Source organism: Corvus brachyrhynchos, unplaced genomic scaffold, assembly GCF_000691975.1.
Source record: "Corvus brachyrhynchos isolate BGI_N302 unplaced genomic scaffold, ASM69197v1 scaffold376, whole genome shotgun sequence".
Lineage (NCBI taxonomy): Eukaryota > Metazoa > Chordata > Aves > Passeriformes > Corvidae > Corvus > Corvus brachyrhynchos.
In genome coordinates, this window is record NW_008238966.1 from 400,394 (window position 1) to 417,598 (window position 17,205).

General features: G+C 52.1%; 1 protein-coding gene across 2 annotated transcripts in view; it reads right to left on the minus strand.

The window, feature by feature from the left end:
* Positions 1 to 990: 990 nt before the first annotated feature.
* CYSTM1 (cysteine rich transmembrane module containing 1) overlaps positions 991 to 17,205 on the minus strand; it is a 66,384-nt gene continuing 50,169 nt past the window's right edge. For both annotated transcript variants that reach the window (XM_017738678.1, XM_017738677.1), the window contains exons 2-3: positions 13,690 to 13,937; positions 991 to 1,443 (exon numbers count right to left, since the gene is read on the minus strand). In XM_017738678.1, the coding sequence (XP_017594167.1) occupies positions 1,337 to 1,443; positions 13,690 to 13,937 (355 nt within the window). In that variant the 3' untranslated portion in view covers positions 991 to 1,336. The remainder of the gene's footprint in view (positions 1,444 to 13,689; positions 13,938 to 17,205) is intronic.

The window sequence follows — 17,205 nt, forward strand, 5'->3', positions numbered from 1 at the left end:
TGGCTGCTCCGCTCCCGCAGGGCCATGGGCACAGGGCAGCCACACGCTCCACTTCCTTCCCCCCACCAAGGAGAGCGAGCCAGGGAACTCTGCTCCTGATTCCTTACAGCTGCCAAGGAGGTGCAGTGACAGGGAAGGTGACAGTGCCCATTCCCAGGGCAGGGACCTCTAGGAACCAGGACACAGACCCGAGCTTATGGCTGCAGAGGGGCAGCCCCCAGACGAAGACTCCTGGGGAGAGGGGATTGCAACCCCAGACACATCAGCTTGCCCCAGACCAGAGCCCCAAACTGCACTGCTGAGCCCAGAGTGGAGCTGTACAGAGCACCTGGGCTGCACAACCAAGGGACAGCGAGTGCAGTGCCCTTTGCAGACAGATCCGAGATCCCTGGGTGATCTCCAGGCAGTGCCACACAATGCCAGTGTGTGTCAGGACACCAGGGTCAGCTTTGCTCCCAAGGCTGGGGGAGAAGCAGGGTGGGACACATCCCCCATGGAACCAGCAGCAGGTTTTCCCTACTTTTCTGCAGAGTAAAGCTTTTTATCCCTTTTCTGGCCAGGCGTGCCATGGAACAGCTTCAGCTCTAAATCCTCAGCACCAGATTAATCCATGGCTTGTCTCTTCTTACCCATTAATTTACCTCCCACAACCCTCGGGGCTCTGCAGCGCGGGCTGAGGGATCACAGCTTGGGACCAGCCCTTCCCCAGGAGCTGCTGGTGCACACACACAGCAGCTCAGCCTGTGCTTCTCCCAGCTCTGCTGTCCCAGGAGCTGCTGGAGAGGGCCCTGGTTCCAGAAGGGGACCCGACTGGCCAGACCCACAGGATAAAAACCTGACTGTGCTGCCCTGTGTGGGATGAGGGGGTTGGAGGTGCCATACCAAGGACTCCCACTGACAGAGTCAGTGCCCACAGGAGGCCAAAGACAGACAGCACCATGGGGAATAAATACCCACCCTGCAGACAGATTTACTGAAACAGCCGGGACCTAGTGAAGAAAATCAACTGTTGGCTTTAATTATTGCGTACGTCTTCGTCTCTAGGGCTAGGAAAATCTCAACTGGTAAATATACATTTCATCAGAATGCCTTTGGCTGAAATACACCATTAGCACATTCTTCAAAGTTACAACAAAAGTCTTAGAAATGTTAAAAAGGGATTTTTTTCCTTTACTAAAATAAAGGAGTGCACCCCCCACCCCGACAAGGCGCTAGGACGGACAGACGGGAACTCGTGGCTGTGCAAAGCAGAGCGTTGATTACAGTAACAGAAAGAAGTCGGGACAGGAGTGGGGAGCCTGCATAGCGCTCGGTGAGCGGCAGGGCGGCAGCGGCGTCAGGTCAGCATGTCCCAGAGGCAGCAGCAGCAGAGCGCGGTCCAGCACGCCGTCAGGCAGGCGCTCTCGCCCGTGTCGTCCCTCCGCCGCTCCTCCACGACGTACACTGCGGGCAAGAGGGGCTGGTGAGTCCGAGCAGCAGCCTGCCTGTGACTGCCGTGCACAGTCACGACACGCAGTGAAGAGGACAAGAACCAGGTGTGGCCCAGCCCCCAGGTCAGCTTTCCAGGAGGTGGCAGCTCCCTCAGCTGCAAGCACCGCTGCAGCCTGTGAGCCTGTCCGCTGGGACTAGCACTGCTGTTCCCCAGCAACTGCTCCAGCCCTACCACACACAGAACTGTCTCCTTCCCTAGGATGACAGGGCAGGGACCAGTCCTGGACAGGGACCAGTCCTTGCTCCGGCTCTGTGTCCCTCCTGCATGCGAGGGGACTGCCAGCCCTGTCAGCTGAGCGCCCGAGGCACAGGCAAGGAGGTGGCAGTGCAGTGACACCTCACGGGCCAAGGGGCAGGTGCCCCAACGCTCCAGGTATCGCCTCATGGACAGAAACCATCCCTGCCCCGAGGCTCCTGGCAGCCTGTGGGGATTTGCTGCACACTGCCAACTGCTTGAGCGCACAGGAGGGAGCCCCAGGTTTGGGTGGAGCTCTCCAGGCAGGGTCTCCGACTTGAGGCCAGTGTGCTGCTTGCTCTCTGTGCCAGCTCCTGAGGCCCATTAGGACAGGAGCAGTTTATCTTTGGTTCCTCCTCGCTGAGCCCAGGCTGTCACACCCAGACCTGCATCAGTCTGAGGGCAGGCAGGTAACTGTCCTTCCTGACAGCTTTCTTGGGTCTGATCGTTGTGGTCTGTGCAGGAAACGTGCCCTCACACTGGAGTCCAACCCAGGCAGGCAGCTAGTGCTGGCAGGCAGAAGCCTGGGCAGGACACAGCTCATGGCATTGCCCTGGCCTTCCCACGGGCTTGCTTTGTGCTCGGGAAACCATTCCCCAGTCACTCCTTAAGCTCTGCAGAGCAATGGGTGGAGGATGTGCTCCAGCTTACACAATGCCAGAACTCTGACACCCCCAAGGGAGGCAGAGAAGGAGAGTCCAGCATCCCCCAAACGTCTGTGCTTGCAGACAGCTGTGCCCGAGCCTCAGGCAGCTCCCTCTCATCAAGGGCAGTAAGGGACAAGAGGCATCCTCTGCACAGGCAGAGCCCAGCTCCAGGGGAGCCCCTGCATGGCATCAGCACAGCACTGCTGTCCCCCTTCCCTCTGGCCACTCAGTCACAGCAGCTGCAGCCCTTGCTCCAGGAATGTCAGCATGTACATTCTTCTCCCTTCAGCCCCAGGAGAGGTGGCAGTGCTGTGACGGAGCAGGAGAGGTGCCACGCGCTCTCCTCCCTCAGGAGCTGCTGTCCCTGCCCGCCCCTCCAGGGCCCAGGCTGGCACCTCCCAGCAGGAGCAGAGCAGGACCTGACGGAAACCTGGCTGCCTGCGCTGCTGCCAGGGGAAGCACGACCTCCTCCCCACAGCCCAGGGCAGGGCTGTGCCCAGGGCCAGCCCCTGCCACACCTGCAAGGAGTGCAGAACAAGGTCCATGACTTGTGAGCCCGGCACCCTGGCTGCCTCTTTCATCCCTCTGAAAGGGTGGACCACGGACCCATCCCATCCTATCCCAAGGGGAATACATCCCATGGCACACAGGACTTTGGCCAGGCCCTTCTCTCCTCCCGCAGCCCCAAACCTGCACTCAAAGCCATGCCTGGAAGACTTGCAAGGAGAACATGGAGGCTTGTGAGCCTCGACCTTACACAGCAGCGTGTCAGCAGCTCTGTCCACTGCCTGTTCTGCATGGAGAGGTGACCCAGGGGCTCGGTCTGGGCTTTATTCTCCTGGTGGAGCCAGGAGCTCTAAACAAGCAGCTCTTTGGTGCATTTGTTTGCTCTAAGAAGGTCCTGTTATGATCAGTGGAGGCAAAACACCCACCAAATACTCCAAGAGTCCTGTGTAAGATGGTGACATCCCTGTGCTGGAGCCCTGACACAGCCCTGGCTTCCAACCAGCTGCCAGGCTGCCATTCAAACTGTCCCACCTCTGAGCCATGGCGAGCTGGATTGCTGCTGCCAGAGCACTGCCATACCCAAAACTGAGGGCTCCAGTGCCCTGAGACATCCAGATCCACACAGCAGAAGGAGGCTGCCCCTTGCCAGTTACAATCAGCTGTCCAGGACTGCAGGGATGCAAGAAGTGTTTGCCTGAAGTATTTATGATTAATCCATTAGAAGTTTTAAGCTACAGCCAAGTGTCAGGGACACGCCAACAAAGCACGTTCAAGGCATGTACAAGGTGCTGTTATGCAACGCTTGCTGAAATATTAACCGGAATGGCTTTCCCAAGCTTGGGCCTGGGCAGAGGGAACCGGGCGCTCTCACCACGGCTGCTCAGCCAACTCGTGTTGGACAAGGGGGTCACAGTGTCCGTGGGTATCACCTCCTGTCCCTGCCAGCCAGCCCTCTGGCACTGCCTTGTCCTGGAAGGGGCTGCCCAGAGCCAGCCGAAGGACCAGGCACAGCTGCCCACTAACAGCTGGGGGCAGGACTGGGACAGGGCAAGGGACAGCAGCCATGTCAAGACCTTTCCAGAACTCACCATGGGTTTGGGGTGAGCCTTTCTGTTAGAAACGGTGAAACAGCACTCACGTTTGTTCCCTCACTTCTGCGAAAAGCTGGAAGCCACTTAAACCAACAGCACATTGTGGCAAAAGCACCTTTTGGCAGAAACCCTCTGAAAAAAAGCTGTGGTCTTCCCCCATGGCAGGCAGCTGTTGTACTTTAGTAAACCCGCTCACCTTCCAAGTTCAAGGAATGCCCCAAAGATAGCACCTGAAATACACATTTGAGAAGTTGTCGCCTTCCACTGCAGAGCTCCTCTCCAAGGAGAGCAAGTCTCGAGGGCAGCTCTGCCTCTGCCAGCTCACGGGAGCTGCTGCAACCACTGCTGTGGTCTGAGTGTGCACACCATCAACACTGGACACGTTCACATGTGGAGAGCATCTGGGCAATGCTCTGAAGAGAGACAGCCACCCCTCCCTCACAGCTTGTGAGGCTTTCTTTGAAGCCACATCAACGCTTCAGGAGTTGCAGCTTTGTCGCTGCACCACACAAATTGCCAGAGAGATTTTAACCACAGATACACAGCGTTAATGCTGAACAGCTTTTCTGATCTGGGTGTGGGGCTTGCAGAGGACAGAAGAGGAGCAGAACAGCTGAAGGGTGGTCAGCTGTTCAGCTACAGCTACCAACCAGCTCAAAGACAGGCTGGATGAACTGCTCCCAGCCCAGCCTCTCACTGAGCTGGACACACCCTACACCAATCTGCTCATTTTGGACACCTGAACGCTGGCTTCAGAGCACTTACAGAGTGACACAAGTACCGGAGGACATCAAGAGCATGTGGTGGCACCTTCACCCACTCCTCCCAGGCCATGCAGTAGTGCTGTACAAACGCCGTGTCAACCCCCAAACTCCGTATCCAAACCTCCTAAAAGCATTTTGTTGGGAAGTCTTGCACAGCCCATGACTGATGCCAAGTCCCCCCACAGCTTCCCAGCTGACTGCAACCAGCAGGATTCCATTGACAGACATCAGATCTTCTGCTGGGATACCTTTGTCAACAAAACCCAATCCACAATCTGCCAGTGAAGGGAATCGTGGCTTTTGTGAGATTCCTCAGTGCCTGAGTGCCTCCAAGCTAAAGCCACCCAGTTTTCTGTGGCGAGCCTTATTGGGGACCCTCATCAGCTGCTTTGTGCCTCTCTTTTAGCCAAGGTTGGGCACTCCAACCACCTCCAGCACAAAGGGTCCTCGCCATTATGGGCAGAAGCCTGGTGGCCACAAACAGAAGAGAAACAAGGGTGATTTCTCTTGGAGGCACTAGACAGCACTCAGTTCTAGGCTCCGGTTTTGATGGTTTCGTTGTTTTTTCTAAAACAGGATGGGAGAAGGTATAAGCTGAGAGACCCTCCCACCTCCTAATCAGCCTCAGAGTGTAGAGCACAATGAATCATGCTTACCCCGAAAACGGGGTGAGCCTTTCCTGTAATCACTCCCCGTAATCACACAGCAGTGGCCTGCACAAACCAGTGCAAATAACTCCCACTTTGTTTTTAAAACAAATACTACAATACCTTCTTATTTCATGTACAGTCGACTTTATCTTAAGCATACACATTTTGTTTCTTCTCATACCTAATTGATACGTTAATCATTAGCTCCATGAGGGAGAGGAATGAGCTGTACTTTTTACCCGGTTTGGCATAAACTAAAATGGTGAGCTTAGACTGCAATGCCCCTTATTGCAGTGCTTTACTGGGTCTACAAGGATTGCAGTGCAAGGGCACTGGCTTTGATGCCAGAACCAGTCCATCCTCTCCCAGGGCCCGCATACAGACATCACTGTCAAGGTACCAACTTACCTACATGGGGGTAGTGATGGTGCCTGAGAGCCCTTGAGCTCCACAAGCTCTCCCAGAAGTCCTGCTGCACATGACAGGGGCCAGGCCCTTGCCTGGGCATTTCAGGTATGACAGGAATGACATCCAGGCACAGAGAAGGCAGCATGGGGCAGGCTCAGCGCCTGGGGAGCAGGAGGTGGAGAGCAAAGCCCAGCATCCACCAGCTGCAGGGACTCCCCTCCTCTTAAGATGGGAGGGCTCAAATCACATTGCCCTGAAGTTTACTTTCCTTTAGCCCAGCTGTGTGCCAGCACAGACCCCTCACCTGCACTCCTGGCTGTGAGGCAAGGCCTGGGGCACATGAGAGGAAGCAGCAGTAAGTAGTTTACAATCACTGCCACTGCAGCCCCAAAACCCTCCCTTCCTGTGCTATCAGAATGGCTGTTTGCCATGGGAACAGCTGGTCAGAGCAGGAGTATTAGTTAATACCAGAGTCTCATCTGGGAGGGAGTGCACAGCAGAGAAGGGACCCATAAGCCTCTTCCCAGTTGTCAATTAAGTGGGTTTTATCACAAGCCACTTCTGCACCAAGAGCTTTATTTTCACTTCTTCAGCGAGCAGGAAACTGCTCGCCACCGCTTGGAATGATTTTGTGCTGCCTGAAGCAGATTGCTAAGTCAGGTCAGCCTGTGCATCTGCTTTTACCTTCAAACCATTCTCACCCAGGTCCTTGGAAAGCTCTTCTGTTCAGGATGGAGGCCAGAGAAGGGAAAGTCAGCACAAGCACACCCAATGGATGCAGAAGTGACAGTGACTGGAAATCAAATGTCCAAGAGCCATCTTTGAGGTGCACACTCTGGTCTGCAGACCCAGAGCTGCAAGAGGAAGGAACACCCAGCCATGACCTCCCAGACATCCACTTATCCTGAAATAAACCCCACACAGGCAGCAAGTGTGGAAGAAGAGATTTCAGGACTGGGGAACAGGGACTAAACTTTCGTATGAGCTGCCACCAAGGCTGCTCTCTGCACCAGGCCTCTCCAGGGCACAGCATGGGCACAGATGAGATCTAACTCCCTTGGCAAGGAAAGCATTTAATTGTTCTTTCTCCTCTCTGGGGGTATTTGCTCAAGCCTAACAGCTTCAGGCCTGTTATTTTCCAGCCCCCCAACTCCTTCCTGCCCAGAGGCTTTCACTGTGTGCACAGTCTCTACCAACACCACACTCAGATTTCAGGAAATACCTCAGTACACTCCTGAAACAGATACCACAGCCAGATGGAAATTCAATAGCCCACTTCAAGCAAGAATCTTCCAAAGCTTCAAAATGCTCAGGACAAGTTTCACAACTCCCAGCTCCAAACACAAATGGCTTCTGCCAGAGCCACCCGAGCAGAAACCAAGTGTCACAGAATGAAAATGCCACGGAGTACAGGCAGCTCCACCTGCAAATCCCCTCTGCCACCAGACAGCCACTGCTGACCCAGCCCAGATTTCAGCCTGGGCTCAAGCAGAAACGACTGATGTACAGCTGCTCACACAGGTATCAGACCTGCCCTTTTCCATGGCCACAGGCCTGGGTTCAGGAGTTGGAAAATTCCTGCCTTTCTGTTCCCGTAAGTTTGAGCAGCTCTGACGCTCACCCTAGAGAGCTGTTTCAGCTTTCAGGAAGCTGAACAGGCCACACATTTCAGGGAAATCACTGAGCAGGTGAGCCAAGAGAGCACTTTCCAGAGCCAACGCTGCACTGGGCAAAGCTGTTCCCCTCTCACACACCAGTCTGGGCGCCAGGCACGGGTTAGGGCTCAGCAGGAACCATGCAGAAGCTTTTCTTGCAGCTGAGCTCAGGGCTGGAAAAGATGTTGTTTCCTCACTTGAACACACAGGGATGTGCGATCTTTGAGATAACAAAAGTGATACTAATCAGCATTTATGGCGTATCAATGTGCCTGGGAAGGATTCAACACCTCTAAAAGGCAGGGCTACAAGCATTCCTTACAGGAATCAGCAGACCTTGTGTATTGAGTGTTCAGGTCTCTGCAGGATGTCAGCAGGCATCAGCCAGCTCTCCAAAGCACTACAAACCCCAGCACAGAGGTTAGAAAGTGCACAGGACACATGTCATACGAGAAAAAAACCTGTCCCTCAGCTCAAATGTACAATAATTCAGGGCTTCAGACCCTTCTAGATTACAACAGATGAGAGACATCTCCCAAAAGTAGAGATTTTGAGAACTTCCTCTAACACTTTTTAAAATCAGTAAAATCTTAATTTACTGTTAAAGCAAGGAGATGTTTTTAACCTAGTCAGCCACAGGGCTTAAGAACAGCACAATCCTCAGCCTGTGTCAGTGCTTACACTGAAAACCAGCATCAGTCCTAGAGTTAAACAACACCTGGCTTGGAGGGATTCACAGAGCACAAACTTCATCTTACAAAGGTCTTGCAAGCGTGTTCTGGGTGACTGACAGGAGAGGGACAAAGCCCAATTTAAAGCAAAGGGAACATGCCCCCGTGAGATCCTCCTTGTGCAGCCCCACAGGGTCAAGTACCACAGTCTGTGCAGTGTCTGCAGTGCTGGGAAAAGGCCGTGCATGATTTGCTCCTCACCCAGCCTGGTGCCCAGCTGACAACGACTGCAACAGCAGCCTTGTTAAATTCAGCCCACGGTGTTGTCAGCCTTGGCCTCCTGAGGCCAGTTTGTCTGAAGCTTGTTTTCAGATACTGGACCTGAATTGGGAATAATTTTCTTTGCATCAGGTTGTTATCAGATTACTCCCTCCTTGAGGGTGAAAAGCAGTGAAGGTGAGGTGAGACAGCAGCCCCACGACTGCACTGTTTGCCAGCCAACAGCCCCCACTGTTTGTGCAGCCAGGGACAGAGGGAGGGATGATACAGCAGTCCTGGAGGAGAGAACGCTGGGTTTTAAAGCACACTAAGGAATGAGAAGCAGATAAGAGGACAACTGCCAAATAAGATTTTTTTTTTTTTTGCAGGACTCCAGCATCTGGAGTTGCAGCTCCTGAAGGCACAGGAACAGTTAAACTAAATGTTCCAACAGACTACTTAGAAAGGGGTCAACAGACAGAAAGCCTGTCCTCCAAATTAACTCCTGCTGGGGAAGGCTCAGCTCCACATGGTTTGGGAAGCAAGGGGGTAACCACTGAAAGGCACTGGAAAGCCTCACCAGAATGATTCTGATCCCCTCCTTTCCACACTGAGACAGGTAAAGAGGAAAAATCATCCACCCCTCCAGCAGCAGGCAGTGCCCGTATCTAGGTGACCTGTTTATTCTGCAGCTGGACAAACATTAGGAGGCAGACAGCATCACTGTGACTATTACTCTTATCGCAGACAGCTTTGCTACAAGTAATCAACCTCCAGAAACAAGATTTCCACCCTGTGTGTACAATGGCTCAGACGCAATGCTGAGCTCTGTTTGCCCGCAGTGCCTGCTGACAGAGCCTGGTTCCCTTTGGCACAGCATGGAATAGCCTCATCCATTACATTGGCATGTATCAACAGGGAGGGGGGAAGAAATTAAGCTGGTCAAATTGCTAACATCAGCTTCTGCTTTTAAAATTAGTATGTCACTTCATACTTCGGCTCGTTCCACTTCTTTTGAAAGTATACCATAATCAGCTGCATTACATTTCACCTCTAATTTACACAGACAAGAAAGTACCAGCTGAGCAGTCACCAGTTACTGTGGTTTCCTTATGCTAGTTGATAACAAATAATGAAAACACTGGTGGGGAAATGAGATATTTTCTGGAACAAGATATTTTCCTCCTCCTAAGCAAGCCCCTGCTGTAAAGAAGAACCTGCTCCCTACACAATGCGGCACACAGGAACCACGTTCCTAAAGCTGTGTTTCCCAGCTTTGTTCTGGTGCAGGCAGCTTCCCTCTACCCACACCAAGCACCACGTGGCACGTCTACCCTGTTCCAGGAGCTCACACCCACATGGACTTCGTGTGGACAGACACGGAGACAGCCCTCAGCCTGGGCAGGAGGAAAACTGGAGCCAGAGATCAGCAGGTCAGTTCCCAGCGCTAGGAGGCTGAATCACACACCCTTAAGGATAACGTCCCTCAGGCTCAGCATATACATTATCATCTCTAAAGGCAAAGGTCAAGTTGTTTATTTCTAATGAACAACAGCCAAGTCAGTTGCCAGCCCTTGCAAGATGTAAGAAGTGGGGTTTCTTTGGAGATTTTGGTATCAGTAACCTGATCGAGCCTAAAAGCCATCCATCCAAAAAAAATAAAGCCATGAGGTCTTCTGTGACACCTCAGCAAGTCACCAGTGAGTCTCCAGTTCACTGCTCCTTCATGTGGAGAAAAAACATGCTTTGAGGCCTTTCATGGCCTGAGGTAGCTGGGGTGACTCTGAGGGGGTGCAAGTTTGCACACACTGGCCTCCATCCCCTCTGGGAGAAGGGGCCAAGGAACACTGTGATCAGCTGCAGCCTCCCTGTCCCACGGTGTCGTATGGGGGTGGCCACATGGGAGTCATATGGCCACCACCACTATGTCTTAACACATAACCACAAGCTGATTTCTGCACCCCAGATGTCCTCGTGGCTGGCTAATCCTGCACAGACAGTCCAGAGAGGAACACACGTGTTCTCCTTGTCCAGAGCTGTTCTGGACTGCAGCTTCCTCCAGCAAGCCCTTAGGTTTGTCCCCCAGTTCAATGGCATATTGAAAAGGTGGTGACACCTTCCCTTTCTCACCTATTTGTAGTGGAGTCACTGCTCACTGAACAGCAAGAACTTTCCTTCCTACCCTTGCCAAGCACAACCCCAGCAAGAGGGGCTGAAGTCTCCAGCCTGGGCTAACAGCTCCCACCTCCTGAGGACACAGAGAACCCGGGTGCTGTGGGTGGGGAAAGGTGTGGCTGCAGCACACATGGGCAGTGTGACTCAGGCCAGTGCTGCTCAGCCTGGAGTCCTTCACCAGCAGCCTTTGAAACAGGCTCAGAGCTCCTGGGCAGTGTGGGTGACAGAACCAGCAGCCAGGTTAAGCTGCTTCCCTGTTACACCTCAGATACAGCTTTAGTACAGAGAGTGGGGCATGTGAGGTTTTTACTTCTCCAAGGGCTGAGTGGACAGGCTTATACAGAGAGTGGGGCATGTGAGGTTTTTTTTACTTCTCCAAGGGCTGAGTGGACAGGCTTTGTCCATTGCTATTCCTGATGGGCTACAGATTAAGATGAAAAAACACCATCACCATAAAATGCTACTTTACCATCAGATTTTGAGAGCTCAGCAATAATCATTTCCATCTGTGTGATCCACTCAAGACCAAAATATGATAAATAATTACTTCCACACATTAGCAGTAGCACATGGGCTACGATCTACAACATAAGAGCCCACTTTGCAGTTTGCCCACACAGTAAGATTATGTAAACCATAAAATTTAAAGTATACCAAATTTCCTAATTTTCACTGTGGACACATGCTTATTCAGAAATACTAATGTACTACTTGGAGTAGCTTAATTCATTAGATTAAGCAAAGTCATGTAGGAGAGTAAAACATCCACTCTGAAAAGGAAGCATCCATGCAGTAGCTCTTCCCAGATAAGTGTTTGGAAACACCACAGGAAACCACACGAAATCGTGCTAGACCAGCCAGGCTGACTGCAATGCCTTGATTAAATTTAGATGTCAGTTTTTTATGTTAGAAGTTCAGCCACACCAATACAGATACATAGCATTAGTGTAACAGATTTATAAAAAAATAGCTTTTTTAGAGACATCCACTCTCAATTAGACGCTCCTGGGGTTCTTAAACAAAGCCCCATTGAAAGCTCTTTTACAGCTTCAGAGGACAAAGATCAGGTTCCAGTTTGACAGACTGGCCAAAAGGGAGCAAGGGGAGAAAAAAAGGGTGTTTAACAGAAGGAGAATGAAGAAAAAGAAAGCTTTTGCAGAGAAATGCAAAATTATAGCCCTGACTTCACTTTGCAGACTTAATAAATGTGTTTAAAATAAATGTGTGCCATCCAGAGGGACCTGGACAGGCTGAAGAGGTGGGGGCATGTGAACCTCGTGAAGCTCAGCTGGGCCAAGCAGAAGCTCCTGTACCTGGGTAGGGGCAATGACAAGTGCAGACACAGGCTGGGTGGAGAAAGCAGCCCTGGGGAGGACTTGGAGGCAGGGGATGATGGGATACTGGGAAGAAATTCTTCTCTGTGAGGGTGGTGAGACCCTGGCACAGGGTGCCCAGAGCAGCTGTGGCTGCCCCACACGTGAAGTGTTAAAGGCCAGGCTGGATGGGGCTTGGAGCAGCCTGGGATAGTGGAAGGTGTCCCTGCCCATGGCAGGGGGTTGGAACTGGCTGATCTTTAAGTTCCTTCCAACTCAAATCATTCTGTGATTCTATCACTTTTTTACATCCACTTCAGCAACAGTGGAGCTAATTAGAGGCTCCCAAGGTGGGTTCAGAGACCACCTGTAGCTGTGGGAAGGCAGTTCAAGGACAAGACTTGCCAGAAGGTTTTTAATTTATGGATTAGAGTGCTGCTTCTGCAGAGCTGAACTTGTGTTAGCTTAGGCTTAACAAAATCAAACCTCCTGCAGAACAAGCCTGGGCTCTCAGTGCAAGACACTCAAACACTTCACTACTTGTCCTCTCCAGTTTGCCAGCCTATTCTTTGTGCTAGTCCACAGGTTTGTGAGCAGAGCAGAGGACATTCAGTGTCATCAGTTCCCTGATCCAGTTTGACATGAGATCCTTCAAGCTTCCAAGGCAGCAGAACTGTCTCAAAGCCAGACTGTCCAAAGGAACAGTTCCTGTCTCCCTTCAGCCTCTGCCAGCACATCCCTTTGTGTGGCTACAGCAGCAAAGCAACACTGGCACCAACCAAAGATGTTCAACATGGAAAACAAGGAGTTTTCCCCCGCCCAGTACTAAGAAACACCTCTTAGCCACCCCAAAACCCCAGGGAAAACCCTGATTACATTTTGATTCCATGTGATGGAAGTGGTGGGAAGCATCACCATTGCTGCTTCCTCCTCCTCCTCCTCAAAGGCAGGGTTCTCACTCTGTTACAGAGGAAGTTGAACTCATGATTTGCCCTCAATTCAGGTTCTTATTCACTCACACCAATTGCTCACTGCTTAAATTTGGGCCTTCTCGATAGACCCACACCAGACTGTTCAATCCCACTGAACAGTCCACCTCTCTCAGCTTCTCCTCACAGAAAGGAGGAGAAGCTCTCATCCCTTAATCATCTTCTCTGCCTCTCCTCTGACAATCTGAGCCTGCAGCAAGCACTGCAGTGAGCCCCAGGAGAGCTGTGGGTGCCAGAGCATACCAATGTGCCATATTGAGGGGATGTGGCACACAGATGGACCAACCAGCTGCCAAGGGAAGGTGCATCATCCTCCCTCCCTTCCCCAGAAATCTGGGTTTTTCCACAGAATGATAATAACTTCAGAAAAAACCAAAATGCCCAGGAATGAGCAGATCACTTGGACAGATACTGATGGGCTCACGAAAACCGAGGTCCATTAATTCAGTACGAACTGCACATTTGAATATTATAAGCTTTAACTGTGCAGCCTTTGGTTGGAACTCATCAAGCAAGAGACAGGTGGAATGAGAGTTGTGGCAAATCTAAAGCCTGTATAACAACCTCAGCTTAAGGATTCCCTTGAGGGATCAGCACGAAAGATGTTTGGCAGTATTCTCCAACAACCAGAGAGAGAACTGTGAGAGCAGCAAAACAAAGCAGGAAAACGAGCTGTAAACAAAACCGCTATTTCAAACAAGTCACCACCTCCTCCAATACATTCACCAGCCTCCTTTAGGGCCAGGTGCTGGTGAACACATTACTTCAAGGTCAGCGTGTACTCATGTGAGGCAAACAGGTGCCACAATGTCACGCCGTGGCTGCTCGGTCATACCTGTATTTTTCGGCCCATCTGCGTACACCGGTCCTGGAGGTGGAGGTGCGTTCTGCCATCCATACTGGGGATATCCTTGGTAGCCTGGCTGGCCCGGCTGGTAGGGCCCGGTGGGTCCAGGGGGATAGCCGGGGTACGGGCCGGGAGGGCCCCCCGGCTGCTGTGCATAGGGTGGGTACGGGGCAGTTGGGCCCGGGCCGGGGTACGGTGGAGGATTATCGTAGCTCATGTGGGATGCGGAACCTGTCCTGCAAAAGAAGGAAACAAACAGGAGACCTGGTTTGCTTTTGTCTGCTCATCCACGACCATGTGAGTTCCACTGCAGACTGCTCTCCAGAGAGCCCTACGTTGTGTGAGAAACAGACTTCAAAATACCTGGTCAAGCAGCAAATTTATTTTTAACCCTATCACGGGGGTAGGGATGGAGTTGAAGTGATTTCTCTAAGTGACACGAGTTTAGCTCAGCAGTAGTAGCATGCTGCTTTCCAGTCATGCATCAGCTATTCACCCTAAGTCTTGCAGCAGCAAAGCAAAATCCTCTACTTCCACTCATGATTAAAATGCTTTTAAGAGAGATTTAGAAGTGATTACTTCATGTTTCTGTCAATATTGGAAAGGAAAACCATGGAGAAATGCAGCCTGTTCCAGGCACTTGATAGCTTTGACATGAGAAAGAGTGAACACAAATGTCCATTACGCTTCTGCTAATTGTTAAAGCACCCAGACCAGCACTCTGGAGCAGGGCAGTATGGAATAATTTCCTGATGACACTGTACCCCAGCACGTTGTGTAGTCTTCCAGTCATACACAACCGAATCATTAAGCAGCCACAAGGAATTAGGGCCTTGGGCTCAGCCTCACTCAAAAAGCAACACTAAAGACACCTCAGAGAGCTCATAAAACCCATGTCATGCATTACTCATGGCACAGCCATCAGAAGACAAGACTGTCCCAATACTGCAACTTTAATGAACCTCTAAGCAGCATGACTAAGCAAACCATTTCTTACATTAGGCTTTTGGAGCTTCTCCCTGTCTGAGAAACAGAAGTGTATATTAATATCCTAGGTGTTCAGGAACCTTCCTGCCCGAAGCAGCGGTAGCCTGCTATTTCCTTCCCCTATTACAGGGTGCAGACGGGTCACCAGTTCCCCTTTGCTACACACCTCCTCCCACACGCCACAGGGAGAAACACCAGGAGCATAACCTGCCTCTGCCAGGCTTGCAGTGGGAAGGGCTGGCCAGCAGGATCGCCTTTGGATGGCATTGGGATGGGCAAGCAGCCGGACTGCTCAGCCCTGCGCCCCCGGGGACGGGCAGCAGAGACCATGGGCACAGGCAGCGAGCTCTGGCTGACGCAGCCTGAAGAATTTCACCTTTGTACCGCTACCACCGGAGCCCAGCGCGATGTGCGGGGCAGAGGCCAGGCAAGCCCAGCCCCTGGGGCTATGTTTAGCTGCCGCAGTCCCTGGCAGTGTAGAGCGAGCTGTTTGTTTACAGCCTGCTGTTTCACCACCTCAGAGCGCCGGCTGTCCCTCCCCAAGGAAGGATCCCAAGGCTCCCGCTTGTTTACACGCTGCTCCTGCCCGAAGGTCGCCAGCGCGATGCCAAGTGGCACCGCGGGGCTCTGCCCCGCACCCAGCCCGGCTGAACCCACACAGTGCCTGGGATCTAGAGGCTGCTCCAAGGGAACAGGGCCGCCGTCCCGTCCAGAAGGACACCGAGAGCCCTTGAGGCTCACAGGCTGCAGCTGTCACTCACCTGAATTCACCCGAACGCTCCTCATGGTGTGCGAGCCAGGCACAGTCACAGAACCACAAACATGCTGAGCTGGACAAGGATCACCCAGTCCAACTCCTGGCTCTGCATAGACACCCCAGCAATCCCACCCTGTGCCTGAGAGCATTGTCCAAGGGCTCCTGGAGCTCTGGGGCCAGGACCATTCCCTGGGGAGCCTGGTCAGTGCCCAATCATCCTCTGGGGGAAGAACCTTTCCCTGATACCAACCTAACCCTGCCCTGACACAGCTCCAGCCGTTCCCTCGGGTCCTGCCCCCGGTCATCAGAGTGAAGAGATCAGTGTCTGTCCCTCCTCTTGCCCTCACAAAGAAGTTGTCCCACGTAACTGCTAAGGCAGTGCTGTACCCTGCAGATGACATCTTTTAATGGCTTTGTCAAGAGTTTTAACTGCTTAACCAATGTCTGGGATTACAGGAATTTTATTTATGGCTTGTTTTTTTTCCCCCACTGCTAGGCCAGCCAGACCACTTAACTGCTCACTTTAAAACAGACAAGCACAACATACACTTAACTCAAGGCTCTTTAACCACTGCACTGCAATGCAACCCCCCTACCAAGTCTCTAGCAAGGAAATTCTTTCTTCAGGAAGGCAGGGAAAGGCAGGCAGCAAACCCTACAACTCACTTCAATGCAATCAATTAGAGAACTGGGACACAACAGGCCACTAATGCTCATCTAACCCAGAAAATCATCCCAAAATAACATCCAAAAGCAAGTTTCCAGGGAAGAATAAGGCCAGAGCGAGTGTGTGTGTGTACACCTACAGAGCACTGCATGTGGCAGAGTAACCATTTGGAGCCCAGGCATGGCCCAGGCAACCCTGTGAACCCCCTGGTTTGCTCAGGCTCCCTGACCCAATGCACAGCTGCTGTGCCTGCTCCTGGCACGAGGGGATCCAGGGCACTGCTGCCTGCCTGGTGGAAAACTGCCTCCTGCTCCATCAGGGTGACTGCAGGAGGTCACCCTCCTGAATTTAGGTTTGCACCAAACCAGGGAGGTGGCATGTGGGAATGCCCTGTTCCAGATCAAAGAGCTCCAGCCCAATGTCGGCTCCTTGGGCAGGGACAACCTCTCCATCCATGTTCCCCTTCTCTGTTCAAGGGTGTAATTTAGCATCCTAGCTACAAATATATGTGTTTTTATATACACACACACACTAGGCTTTCAAAGGCAGCAAACAACAGACCATGTTTTGTTCATAAACCTTAAGAACCCTTGGGGCTTAGCTTGCTTTGATGAGCACCGTCCAGCTCCAGCGGACTCACATGGATTACTTCAGTTTTTCAAAGTCCTTCTGCCCAAGAGGACGATCAACCCAGGCCATCCTTTCCAGGGAAGGTTAGTCTTCCCTCCTGTCCCTTTATATGCATCAATTCATTTATCCACATTCAATATCATTGATATTTTAGTGCTGAATCACACATGCTGTGATTCTTCAGCTGGCTGTGAACTCAGATTCAGTCAGTGGATAACAAATTCAGCCATCCCACTGCTCCCTTGCCATGGGACTGCCAGGGGCCACCCTTCTCCATCAGGACTGGCCATTCACTCCCTTTGTTAGCCAAGCAGGGAGCCTGCTCCCTGTCCTGTGGCTGCCTGGCCTCTGGCAAGCATCCAGCATGGGAACATGCCAGAATCCCTTTGGAGCCAGTGGGACCACACAGGTAACAAAGCACCTCTGCAGAAAGGGCTGAGATGGGGATCAGGTGTGCCTGGTG